A 12,538-nucleotide genomic window follows, 5' to 3' on the forward strand; every position below is an offset into this window, starting at 1 on the left:
ACACACTTATGCTTTATGCCTTTTAATTGTCATGACACCACAGGGGCATGGAATATTCTTGCTTCCATTTTACAGAAGGGAGAACTGAGGCTTCTGAGGGGATTCCCACCCAGTGATGTCGCCTCATTTAGCAATAGTTGACATAAGCTCCATGTGGCTTTATAAATCCTAGGACTGAGTGGCTCAGGGTCTGAGAATGCTGTGTGCGTGTTGATTAATATTACTTTTCCGTCCAAGGGCCAAGAACACAGGCTAATCTAGATTTCTATTAATCTTGCGTCCGCAGCAATGACAGTTTTACAGGGAGGCTGATAAGCACCAGTCTGTGAGGATGGGAATGGGCTGAAATGTAAACATACTTCCCCCAGAGTGCCTGCCTGGCAAGCAGAGACACCCAGCCGGTGTGAAAGCTCCTGGGGCGGGCGATTGTGTGTGTGCAGTGGATATGCTCACACTTGTGTTGGAAAGCTCCAGTGTGCCCCAGACAGTGTTGGCACTGCTGAGTGCATTGGCCTGCGCTGTGCTGGCAGAGCTACAGCTGAAGCCTCCGGGCTCCTTGGAATCTCCAGAACTGAAGCTGGCCTGTCCTTCTGATTGACAGGGCACACTTTGTAAAGCTTCCTGCTGACTTCCCACAAGCCAGTCGGGGGCCTTGATAGGCAAGTGGAATTCGGAGCAGTTAAGTGCAACCTGAGCCCCAAGGATGCCTCTTGTTAGGGTGGTTATGCACAGCACAGCTGCTTTGAATGCCATTCCATTCATCCAAGGATGACTTTTTTTAAAAACAAAAAAAAGGCTGCTTATTCAAGGGGCTTCATTCAAAAAAGCAGCTGTGGCATTCAGCCCCAGAGGCTCCCTGGGCATTGCTATCGCTCAAGTGGAAATCAGGCTGGGAATAGTGGAACACACAAGGGCTTCAGCTCGCAAGGCTGGCTGAGAGTTGAAGAATCCACGGCTTCCCCGGGGTGGTGTGGTTCTTGGGTCTCGGGCCTGAAGTGTGAGAGACGCACATGCACACAGCTGCCCAGTGCCCGCAGATCTTCAGATGAGTAACTCCAACCCCTAAACCAGTTTCCTTCTTCAAGAAGAGTTCGTAAAATGTTGTGTAAAATTTCCATGACATAAAATTGACCACTTTTGAGCATTTAAAAAATTTAAGTCTATTTTTAAGTAGAATACAAGTATTAGGTATTCTTATGCCATTTGGTATAAAATATGTTCATATTTTTATAAATACAGTTTTTGATAGAATTGGATAAGAGAATTCAACTATGATAGATGATTGGGAGTTTTTAGTAAATGGTCATTGGGATTATTGTTATTTTATACAACTATTATTTTCATATGCTTTTCAAAATATAGTGCCTGTTCCAGTGATGAGTATTTCTTGGCCAGGTGCAGCTGCTAGGAGGGTGCTACAAAGATGTGGAACCTGCCATAGGGACGCAGGTCTGGTAGGGAAGGCAGACATGTACATATGTGTAGTAGTACAGATATGTATGTGTAATACACTATTTGTACGCAAATGTAACAGCATTACTCTAAAGGGCATTACAGAAACCCTTTACAAAAGTAGAGACAGTGAGTGCAACACCACGGGAGTAAGGCTGGAACAAACATTTACACTGAGCCTGCTTGCTGGGGAGGGCTTGTGTGCTCCGTCACATCTCACTGATGGTGTCTCTCATTCTCACAGTAAGCCTGTGAGACGGGAAGGTGGAACCCACTTCTGTTAGGACTGGGGAGACAGTGGTGGCTCAGGGGTCCTCATCTGCCCTGGGTGGCTCTGGTTGGCTTGCAGACACTGGCGACTTCACTCTAACACGTATCTGTGGGTCATGCTTCTCTTTGCAGATCGCTGACTTTGGGCTTTCGAACCTGTACCAGAAGGACAAGTTCCTGCAGACATTTTGTGGGAGCCCACTCTATGCATCTCCTGAGATTGTCAATGGGAGGCCTTACCGAGGGCCAGAGGTGAGCAGACTCATGGGAGAGCTGGAGGGAGAGGGAGAGAAGGGGGAGACGAGGGGCAAGAACTAGATCTTGGAGAGTTCTTAGAACCCCAAAGACTAAACAGAGAAGATTGCTGTCATGTGATTTATAGGAGAAGATGTGGGGAAGCTTACAGAAACCTCAAAGACAGGTAGCCACTTAGGATCTCTTTGATTTTTAGACTTTTTTCAAAGTAATATTTTTAGAAGTAATTGAGATCAAATTAGTAAAGGGCAAATTATGCATACTATGGCACATACATACACACATATACACACACAAAACACATACACACACATATGTGAACACACTTGCTTTTTGTCATTTTATAATTATTTTGTGACACCTCCAATGTTATTATTAACATATAATTTGTAATAGCCACATAATATCTTGCTTTATGCACCTATTATTATGTGTTTAATAATTTTCCTTACTCTAGACTCTTAATTTTTCCCTATTGTATAAAAATAAACAGAACAAAGAAAACTCCTATCAGTGTATATCTCTTTTGCTCATATTTAGTAGTATGTATATTTAGGGAAATAAATTTTAATGGCATCTTCTCTTTCATGAGAAATGTATTTTGTAACATGCCTTGGAAAGACTTTTGTGGTCACTGTAAGTTACACTAGTTTGTTTTCTATTGCTGTAATAAACACCACAATCAAAGCTGCTTTGGGGAGGAAAGGGTTTATTTCATCTTACAGCCTATCCTGAAGGGAAGTCAGGCAGGAGCTCAAGGCGGAACTGTACCGAGACCATGGAGAACACTTTACTGGACTGCTCCTCATGGCTCACTCAGCCCTGGTCCTTGTGTAACTCAGGACTGCCCTCCCAGGGTTGTCCCTAGTGGACGTGGACGGGCCTTTCCACGTCTACGATTAACAGGAAAACAGCACAGACTGGTCTACCGGCCAGTCTGATGGAGGCCTTTTTCTCAGTTAAGGCCGCCTCTTCCCAGGTGACCTGAGCTTGTGTCAAACTGACAAAAGCCAGCCAGCACAGCAGCATCTGTGGAACTCTGAGTCAGTGACTGTCATCTTGTAAGACGTGCGCCTCCTTTGCGAATGTGCACCACCCCTCCTCTTTAAATAGCAGCCGCTCAGTGCATAGGATGTTATCCATCTGAGAGGAGTTTGGTGGCAGGGCTAGGGTAAAGGGAAGAATGCCAAGAATCACTAACAGTTAATGTAAAGAGGTCTTCGGAAAATAAAATGTGAGGGACAGTGTTAAAACTGGCCTGTAGATTTATCGTTGGATGTGTTTTTGTCCCTTGGCGGTTGGTGTCTGAGGTTGTAGTCTGGCACCCAGGTCTGGTCAGCAAACAGGCTTCATTTGGCCACCTTCGGTCATCTCCCTTTAAAAAAACTGAACAAATATTTAATAGCTGAAAGACTGCACAGAAAAGCCATATTTCTGACTTCTCTGTAAAAAGCGAACGCTCTGGCAGTACTGGGCCTTCATTTGCACATCGAAGTACGAGTCAGGGAGAACCTGCCTGCCTGAGGTGGGTGAGCGCATACCACAGTTTGTCTCAGTCCCCAGATTCCACACTCACACCCCAGGTTCTTCTGTTTCGTTTCTGTGTTTATCATCTGCCTGGCTCTGGTAGGGTTTGACTTTGGAACCCTTGAGCCCTCCGGGGAGGTGAAGGGAGGGACTGCTTACTGTCAGACACCTCCATTGCCTGGGAGGGAGGGGCTTTACTGGGAAGCCTTTAGTCAGTCTTCTTGTGCCTCTATTTTTGTTTCTTTACTATTTTCGTTTTTCAAATTGAGCTGGAAGCAATTGAGACTCTGCCTGCCTCACGGAATCACTGTGAGAGCCAGTGATCCTTCCCTACTTCAGGGTGCTCCTAAACAGGGGGGCCTGGCTGTCCTTTGCCAGGCTGTGGGAACCGGTCCTTGGGGTGGTGGTTCACACACAGCAATGCCCACGCTTTGGAAGGCATCTGGGGTCTGCATCCTAGCTCCTATGTGTCCTGTCTCTGTGTTCCAGGTGGACAGCTGGGCCTTGGGTGTCCTGCTTTACACTCTCATTTATGGAACGATGCCCTTCGATGGCTTTGATCACAAAAACCTCATTCGACAGATCAGCAGTGGAGAATACCGGGAGCCTACACAGCCCTCAGGTGTGTGTCCCATGGAGGTCGGGGTCGAGGGGAGAGTGCTTGGTTCATCTGGCCCAGGCCACACACGCTTTCTTGATTTACAGGGCACCTCCTGCTGTTCCCCACTCTTCTTTCCTAACAGCTCCTGGAAAAGCTGGCTTTTTGGGTTGCCAGGCTGCCCCAGTGAGGTGTTCAGAGAATCCCAGGATCCTTTCTTGCTTCTACACTCTGTAAAAACGTGGCAAGCCAGTTCGCCGCCATAAATTAAAGCTTGGAGAGGCTTTGTATTCCCTGAGGTCCCTCACAGGCCATGTAGACATAAGTTCCCTCCCATAATGGTGAGGGCCACAAGGGTGGCTGTAGTCTGTGTTCTGTCCCGCCAGGTTCCGCCACCCTTCAGCCCCAAACAGCACACAGAGACATATTAATTATCAAACTGTTGGCCAGTGGCTTAGGCTTCTTACTGGCTAGCTCTGTCTTAATTATTAACCCATTTCTATTAATCTGTATTGCCAGGAGGCCGAGGCTCACCCATAATCCGGTTGGTGGCCACTACTCTGATATTTTCACCACTGTGTCCGCTGCCTGAGCTCATGGACATGGTTACATAATTTCTTCTTGCGTAGCAGCCATGCTTTGCCCTGAAACAAGCCTGTCTGCTTAAGCAACCACCATGTGATGGGGAGTCCTGTGTATGTGTCAGTAAAGCACTGTTGGCCAATAGGGAAGCAAGATAGGTGGGCTCTTATCTGTCCTTTGTGTGGGGTGGCTTGCTTCTGGCCTCACTTGGGGTCTCTGTACCTTTTAGTCTTCTGGGGGTTGGGGTTGATGCTGGGGCTGTGTGTCTGTCCTAGTTAGGGTTTTTATTGCTGTGAAGAGACACCAAGACCAGGGCAACTCTTATAAAGAAAATATTCAATGAGGGCGGCTCGCTTATAGTTTCAGAGGTTCAGTCCTTCATGATCATGAAGGGAGAATGGCCGCGTGCAGGCAGACTTGGTGCTGGAGCTCAGAATACGACGTCTTGCAAGCAACAGGAAGTGGACTAACTGTCACACTGAGTGAAGCTTGAGAAAAGGGACCTCAAAGCCCGCCCCCTCTGTGGCATACTTCCTCCAACAAGGCCACACCTCCTCCAACAAGCCCACACCTAATCGTGCCACTCTCCCTTTGGGAGCCATTTTCTTTGTAACCTCCACAGAGTCCCTAACTTCTGTGCCTGTCTGTGTGGGTTCTGTCTCTGAAGTGCCTCCTGATGGCTGGTCATTCCAGAACAGAGCCTGGATATCTGACTTGGCTGCTAGGGGCTCAAAGAGGGACAGGATATCAGGAATTCCTGTTAATTGTACTTAGCAACTAGGCTCTGTTGCCGTTGGGATTTTTTTCCTTGGTCAGAGCGACCAAGGTCGAAAGTTCTACCTCTCCGTAGGAGAGCACCAGGTGTATACAAGAGTGTGGACCAGTGGCCAGCATAGAATGTGGTTAATATTTGTGTACATTCCATTTAATGTACACACCGTTGTTTTCTTTTAAATTATTCATAGTTGTTTTATAAAACGGTTACAAACCAAGTATTTTTTTTTGTTTTGTTTTGGTTTTTTTGTTTTTGTTTTTACGAGACAGGGTTTCTCTGTATTGTTTTGGAGGCTATCGGTCCAGCCTGGCCTTGAACTCACAGAGATCCACCTGCCTCTGCCTCCCGAGTGCTAGGATTAAAGGCGTGCGCCACCACTGCCCTGCCAAACCAAGTATTTTTGTCTTTATTGGTATGTAACATTTTTGGTGTATTTATGTTTAAGGTCACCTTATTTGGTATGTATTTTCGATCTGTTAAATTCAGGGGCCAGTGGCACTTTTACTCATGGCTGAATGAGGCGTATCTACCACACATGATTTCTCCTGAAGGTCCATCATGTTTTTTCACTTGAGGACAGTAGACAGAATTTCTGCCGTGTGTGTGTGTGTGTGTGTGTGTGTGTGTGTGTGTGTGTGTGTGTGTGTGTGTGTGTGTGTTGGGGGGTGAGTTTTAAATGGCAGACTTCTGGCGGGAGGAACAAAAATGTGACAAACCCAGCACTTAGCACACAAAGAAAGGGCTGCTTATTTACAGTCTGAGAGCAGAAGCCAGAGTGTCAAACATACCTGCCCAGAGTCCTGGGACCTCACTGCTCTGCGTATACAGGATGCCTGAAAAAAAGCTGTGGGCATTGACTTGCAAACAAATTTATGTCAATTTGTCAATGTAGAAAGATGACAATTAACATGGAGTAACATGGGTGGATAGACAGGTAAGTGGTAGATAGATGAGGAGGAGGAGGAGAGAGAGAGAGAGAGAGAGAGAGAGAGAGACAGAGAGAGGGAGACAGAGAGAGAGACAGAGAGAGAGAGAGACAGACAGACAGACAGACAGAGAGACAGAGAGAGACCGAGAGAGACAGAGAGAGACACGTGACTCCTGTGGTGCTGGTCTTTAATCACTAATTGGTGCCAGCAAACTTCCCTGCACCTTGGTAAACTTCAAGCACCTCGTAAGAGTTCAGGAAACCCTTGCCTAGTGATTGGTCATCCTGTCCCTTCTCAGGAGTGTCCATCAGATCGCCCTGTCCATATTGCTGGGCTGTGCCAGCCTCTTGTCCGCCTTCATACATGGCTGGGCTGAGGCAGCCTCCCAGGGTGTAAGTGCCAGGTGAGGCACAGGCCCAGCATGACCCTGAAAGTTGGTTCATCAACTCTGATTGGCTCGCCCAGCATGACCCTGAAAGTTGGTTCATCAACTCTGATTGGCTCGCCCAGCATGACCCTGAAAGTTGGTTCATCAACTCTGATTGGCTCCCGTGTCTTCCTCAGCACCCTGGGGGCCTTGCCCCTGTATCGCTGGCTGCAGGATCTACAAAGGGACTTTGTTTTTCCTTTTAAGAAAGGCTGTGGCCACCTGGGTAGCAGATAAAGATCAGCTCTCAATGGTGGGTACCAATAGGGCTTACCGCAGACACAGGAGGTGAGCTCACTGGGTGTGGCCCTTAGGTCCTGGTTAAGACCTTGGGAGTGGGACCAGTCATGCAGACAGCCGTTCTACCTGCCCAGGTGTGTCAGGTAAGAGCCACGCCTGGAGCAGGTGAGCTCCTCTCTGTCCTCAGCCCCCAGAGCCTTTTCCGGGTGTTTGCATGCACCTACCTTTGGGAGGCTTCTGGTGAGACTGCTATCTGTTTTGGTAAGAGTGACACAGACCACAGCGGCAGTGAGACTGAGTCTGCATTCCTTCCCAGTCACCCGGCCTTTCGTACCTGATGCAGACATGGGGTGACAGCGGTGTCAGGGGTTCCAGGACATTCCTTTGCATGTGGAAAAGGAGATCATAGGTGGTGGGTGTGGGTAGCACAGGTGATGGCAGCATGCCTTGTAGGCGTGAAGACATGAGTTTGATCATAAGAACTCACCCCAAAACACCTGGCACGGCGCAGTTATGACCCCGCTGGGGGTTGGTTGTACTGGATGGGCCCCTGGGGTTGGCTGGCAGCCAGCCAGGCCTACTCAGCAGGGCCCAGGCCGGTGGGAGACTCTGAATGAAAGAAAACGGGTGATGTGCTTGAAGACGGGTCCAGAAGTTGTCTCACGGCCTCCACATACACACAGATGTACATGCCAGCACACACACATGCACTTGTACACATTTGAAGTTGCACCACAGAAAGACAAGGAAAGTCAGGAGGGGGCTGCTGTGTGGCGTGTGGTCCTGAGCCTTGGGTAGGCTTTGGCTTCCTGCTTCAGCGTGGGACCGGAACACTCCAAATGAATTCTTTTTTTTTGTTTTTGCCTGCCTGTGCATGTCTTTGTAACCGTTCACGGAAAGTCGTCCTGCCCAATGCTCCCATGGTAGCCTGATTGTTTTTGTCTTTCGCCCCTTAGATGCGCGAGGACTCATCCGGTGGATGCTGATGGTAAACCCTGAGCGCAGGGCCACCATCGAGGACATCGCCAACCACTGGTGGGTGAACTGGGGTTACAAGAGCAGCGTCTGTGACTGTGATGCCCTTCCTGACTCCGAGTCTCCACTCTTGGCGCGGATCATTGATTGGCACCATCGTTCCACTGGGCTGCAGGCTGAGGCTGAAGCCAAGATGAAGGGTCTGGCCAAACCCGGAGCCTCTGACGTTGTGCTGGAGCGGCAGCGGTCACTGAAGAAGTCCAAGAAAGAGAATGACTTACCCCCGTCTGCCCAGGACTCCGTACCTGAAAGCCCATCCAAGCTGAGTTCCAAGAGACCCAAGGGCATCTTGAAGAAGCGAAGCAACAGTGAGCATCGCTCTCACAGCACTGGCTTCATAGAAGGCATCGTGGGCCCTGCCTTACCCTCTCCTTTCAAAATGGAGCAAGATTTGTGCCGGACTGGCATTGCCCTCCCCAGTTCCCCTGAGGCAGATTTGTCAGGGAAGCTCAGCCTCAAACAGTCAGCCACGATGCCCAAGAAAGGCATCTTGAAAAAGACCCAGCAGAGAGAATCTGGGTACTACTCATCCCCTGAGCGCAGCGAGTCTTCAGAGCTGCTGGACAGTAATGACGTCATCGTCGGCAGTGGCCTCTCTCCCCCTCCCCCAGACGAAGCCAGGGGAACTTCCCACAGCCTGTCCTGCCGCAGGAAGGGCATCTTGAAACACAGCAGCAGGTACTCGGATGGTGCCACAGACCCTGCCATTGCTGGCTCCGAAATGCCCACACTGGAATCCTTGTCAGCTCCTGGTGTCCCCTCTGAGGGCGTCTCTCGGAGCTACAGCCGCCCGTCCAGCGTCATCAGCGATGACAGTGTCCTGTCCAGCGACTCCTTTGACTTGTTAGATCTACAGGAGAATCGTCCGGCCCGCCAGCGCATCCGCAGCTGTGTCTCTGCTGAGAACTTTCTCCAGCTTCAGGACTTTGAGACACCACACAGCCGGCCCCGGCCCCAGTACCTGAAGCGGTACCGGAACCGGCTGGCAGACAGCAGCTTCTCCCTCCTCACAGATATGGATGACGTGACTCAGGTGTATAAGAAAGCGCTGGAGATCTGCAGCAAGCTCAACTAGCCCCTCAGGGCGCAGAGGGCGGGGCAGGCGGGGCGGGGGCGGGGGTCCAAGGGAGGAGGGAAACAGCAGCTTCAGGCTGGTTACCTCTTGGCTAGCCGATACCCGGTCAGGTCTGGCCCAGCCAGTGTTTGGAGCCTTGACTCGGAAATGGTTCTTTACCAGTTCTGCCAGCTGTCAGTCAGAATGTGGGTCCTAACTGGCATTCCCATGTGGCATCTCACATAGGATTGGCTCTCCAGGGAAGATGATGTCAGCCACCGTGAAGTGGGAGAGGGCACTGTGGGGGAGAGGGTGTGTCCCTAGAGGTCATCTAGGCATTTCTGGAGGAGGGGCAGGAATACTGAGGACATCTGCTTTGGAAGAATACCTTAGCAAGCCTAGTCTGCCTGCAGATGCCAGCAAGATCGCAGCACCCTGAGCTTGACTTGGTGATCAGTTAGCATCTGCACTGTATGCTGATTGAGTGGCCTAGGCACAACACCCGCTGCTGTGATGTGTACCAGTAACTGCTCGTGGCGTCAGGACTGTTGGGAACAGCATGGCTGCCAGGACCAAGTCCTGGGAGTGGGTCACAGCACCGTGGTGCCTGCTGACTCCTTCATGGCCCGGCATGGCATTTGTTCATTTGCTCCTGAACCTTGAGTAGAAGACAGAGGGACTTGCTTAGGCAGCAGTTGCTTTCAGCTCTGCTAAGGACGCAGTCAGGCGCTGCTAAGTTTGGCTTCCCAGGGTCTGCCCCCGCTTCCCTGTTTTGGCCTCACCTGAAGGTGGGCAAGGAGAAAGGGAAATTGAGAGGCCAGGGTGTTGTGAATGGCAGGGCAAAGAGCCTCTGCAGTCTTTGCACAGTTCGATGGAAGGTGAGACACGCCCGCGGCAAGACGTTTCACCTTCTTTCATGTCTCAGTGTTAACTGGAACGCTGCTGCCCCTTGGCTTCTCACCTGCAGGAACGCTTTCATTGGATGTGATGCTCTGGGGGAGCCACTGGCCAATCCATCCACAAGTATGGAACCTTAACAGTAGATGGGTTGCTTCTAGGGAGCTAGCGTGTGTGTAGGTGGGTGTGTGGATGGGGAAAGTGTGGTTTGATAGAAGCTGCTTGGCTTCTCCTAACCTAAATGTTCTGTCTCATGGTTTTGATCTCCTGCACTTTGGGGAGAAACAAATTCCATCCATCCATGGCACAAGATGTTGACAGAGAAGAGTGTTGGGGAGAAGCTTAGGGACATTGCTTTAGGAGTCATCCAGATGGCGTTGGAGGAGGCAAAAAGGGGTGTGCCGGGATGCTTAAAAATGGTCAAGCTAGTTATCTAATCTCCCAACACTAAAATTACGATGACGTCATCCCACGGTGGACATCCTGGGGCTGAAGTGGTCTTTTGGGGCTGACCTGGGAACCCACTGGGTTGGGCAAATGAGAAGCCTAATTCTAAGGTGGCTGCCTCCTGATAGCCTCCCAGAGAGAGGGTGGGGGAGGACGCATCTTGGGAAGTTTTAGGAACAGCACACCACTGAGAAAAGTTGTCAGGAAGATGCCGCCCTATGTTTCTGGGGTTTTCGTCTCTGTGTGCCCCCACCCCCATGGAAGGCCTGTGCTTCCTTTGGGTTGAGCTGGGCAGAGTACTGGGGGAGCCGCTTGGGTTCCTTCCGTTCAGTTTCACCTCCTTCCTGAATTCTGGTGGGGGCTGAAAGGGAGAAGAATCTGTAGGTAGAGAAGTGGGTTTGAGGGTTTGGGGTGCAGAGAGGGCAGCATGCAGCATCCAATCCCCCATCTCCTTCCCTCCCACTCTGCACAGCTGGCTGCTGAGTGTGGGACTGGTCTAAGGTACATCAGCCATTACTGCTTGGTGGGATGTGTCTGTTTAGGATTTCCCATCGTTCTAATGTCTCCATTAGGAAAACCATTCTCTGCCTTCTCTTCTCTCTTTTGTCAGCACTCTATGGAAAAGCCGATGCTTCCCACCCATTCCAGGGCAGCAGTCCAGGACTGCCGTTAGCTCTGGTAGTGTCAGGCCCCTGCCGTGGTGTGAGATAGAGCTGCTTCCTGCCTTTGGAAGCTGGAAAAGTGGGTGGCTGGTTTCCCAAGGCCAGACTCGATTCTGACACCTGCTTCTCAGTGAGATGCTGACTGTCCCTGCGAGGAAAAGTTAGAATAGAGGAGAGCCCTAAAAAGCAGCATCCCGATTAAGTGCTGTTACCTACAAGCCAATCCCCAGCCAAAGAAGGAGTGCCTGATTCATTTCCATGGAGTCACCGGTGAGAGACACTCTGATGACCCGGTGGTCAGAACGGGGAGACTGCTGCCAGCTCTCCTGGTCCTTTCTTTGCCCTGGGGCCCTCCCATTGTCCTCGTTTACACATCCGCCAAGGGGTGGAGCTGTACTTCGTTTTACAGGTAAATTTCAAGGCACAATCAGTTTTTAGGAAAGTGCTTCAAGACCTTGGTGACATGACCGTACTAAATTCCCTCTGGATTTGGTCTCTGCTGCCAGGGGTTCTTTACCAAATGAGCTGAGCGCTCTGCAGGGTGAAATTCAGGCATGATTTGCCCAGGCCTGCTGTCTTGAGTACAAATGTGAATGACGGGACTCACTGCTTGCTGCCAAACTGGAACTGTTCTGTGGGGATTTACTGGCATGGTATCATTCCTAGGAGGAAGAAGAAAAAAAGAAAAAGGAAAAAAAGGAAGGGAAAGGAAAGTGAGAAAACTTGACTGCACATTTTTTAAATCCATGTTGTGACTTTTATTTAATTTCTATATTTTTGGTAATAAAAGGTTGATTTTAATTTGAATTTGTCGTTTTTTATTTATTGGTCTAAAAGGCATTTCAAAGGTATTATAATAATATATTGGTGTAATTTAATTGGTGCAGCGTGGCTTTAAGGCTCCAGTCAAAGCTGGTTTTCTCTTTTGACTGGTTTGAGAACAGCCTACAGGGAGAGGGAAAGAAAAGCTGGCTAATTACCCAAAGTGTTCATTTCTCATTGGAATCGATTTCTGTCATTTTCGTTTCTGTTTTTATTTTTAAATTAAATAAATTGCAATGAACTGAACCGGGGCCTTGCTTTGCTGGTTGTTTTTCTTTACTCAAGTAAGATGCCAGAAGTCTAAGGCCCCAGGGGGCGTGGCTTGCATTGCCTTGGAACTAAGGTCTGCAGTGGGACCTGAGGTAACTGTGCTTGCTTTTCTGTGTCTCTTAGCATGTGTGTGTGTGTGTGTGTGTGTGTGTGTGCATGCATGCCCTCGGGAGAGTGAGAGTGTGTGTGTGTGTGTGTGTGTGTGTGTGTGTGTGCGCGCGTGTGTGTGCATGCATGCCCTCGGGAGAGTGAGAGTGTGTGTGTGTGCGCGCGCGCGTGCGTGCGTGTGCTCTTGA

At 49.7% G+C, this 12,538-nt stretch overlaps 1 protein-coding gene across 2 annotated transcripts in view; it reads left to right on the forward strand.

Annotated features, from left to right (window-relative positions):
• The window catches only part of Nuak1 (NUAK family kinase 1), a 71,391-nt gene extending 59,173 nt beyond the window's left edge, over positions 1 to 12,218 (forward strand). For both annotated transcript variants that reach the window (XM_005083786.4, XM_040755198.1), the window contains 3 exons: positions 1,855 to 1,974; positions 3,994 to 4,126; positions 8,012 to 12,218. In XM_005083786.4, the coding sequence (XP_005083843.1) occupies positions 1,855 to 1,974; positions 3,994 to 4,126; positions 8,012 to 9,165 (1,407 nt within the window). In that variant the 3' untranslated portion in view covers positions 9,166 to 12,218. The remainder of the gene's footprint in view (positions 1 to 1,854; positions 1,975 to 3,993; positions 4,127 to 8,011) is intronic.
• Positions 12,219 to 12,538: the final 320 nt, after the last annotated feature.

This window comes from Mesocricetus auratus, unplaced genomic scaffold (genome assembly GCF_017639785.1).
Source record: "Mesocricetus auratus isolate SY011 unplaced genomic scaffold, BCM_Maur_2.0 Super-Scaffold_100011, whole genome shotgun sequence".
Taxonomy (NCBI): domain Eukaryota; kingdom Metazoa; phylum Chordata; class Mammalia; order Rodentia; family Cricetidae; genus Mesocricetus; species Mesocricetus auratus.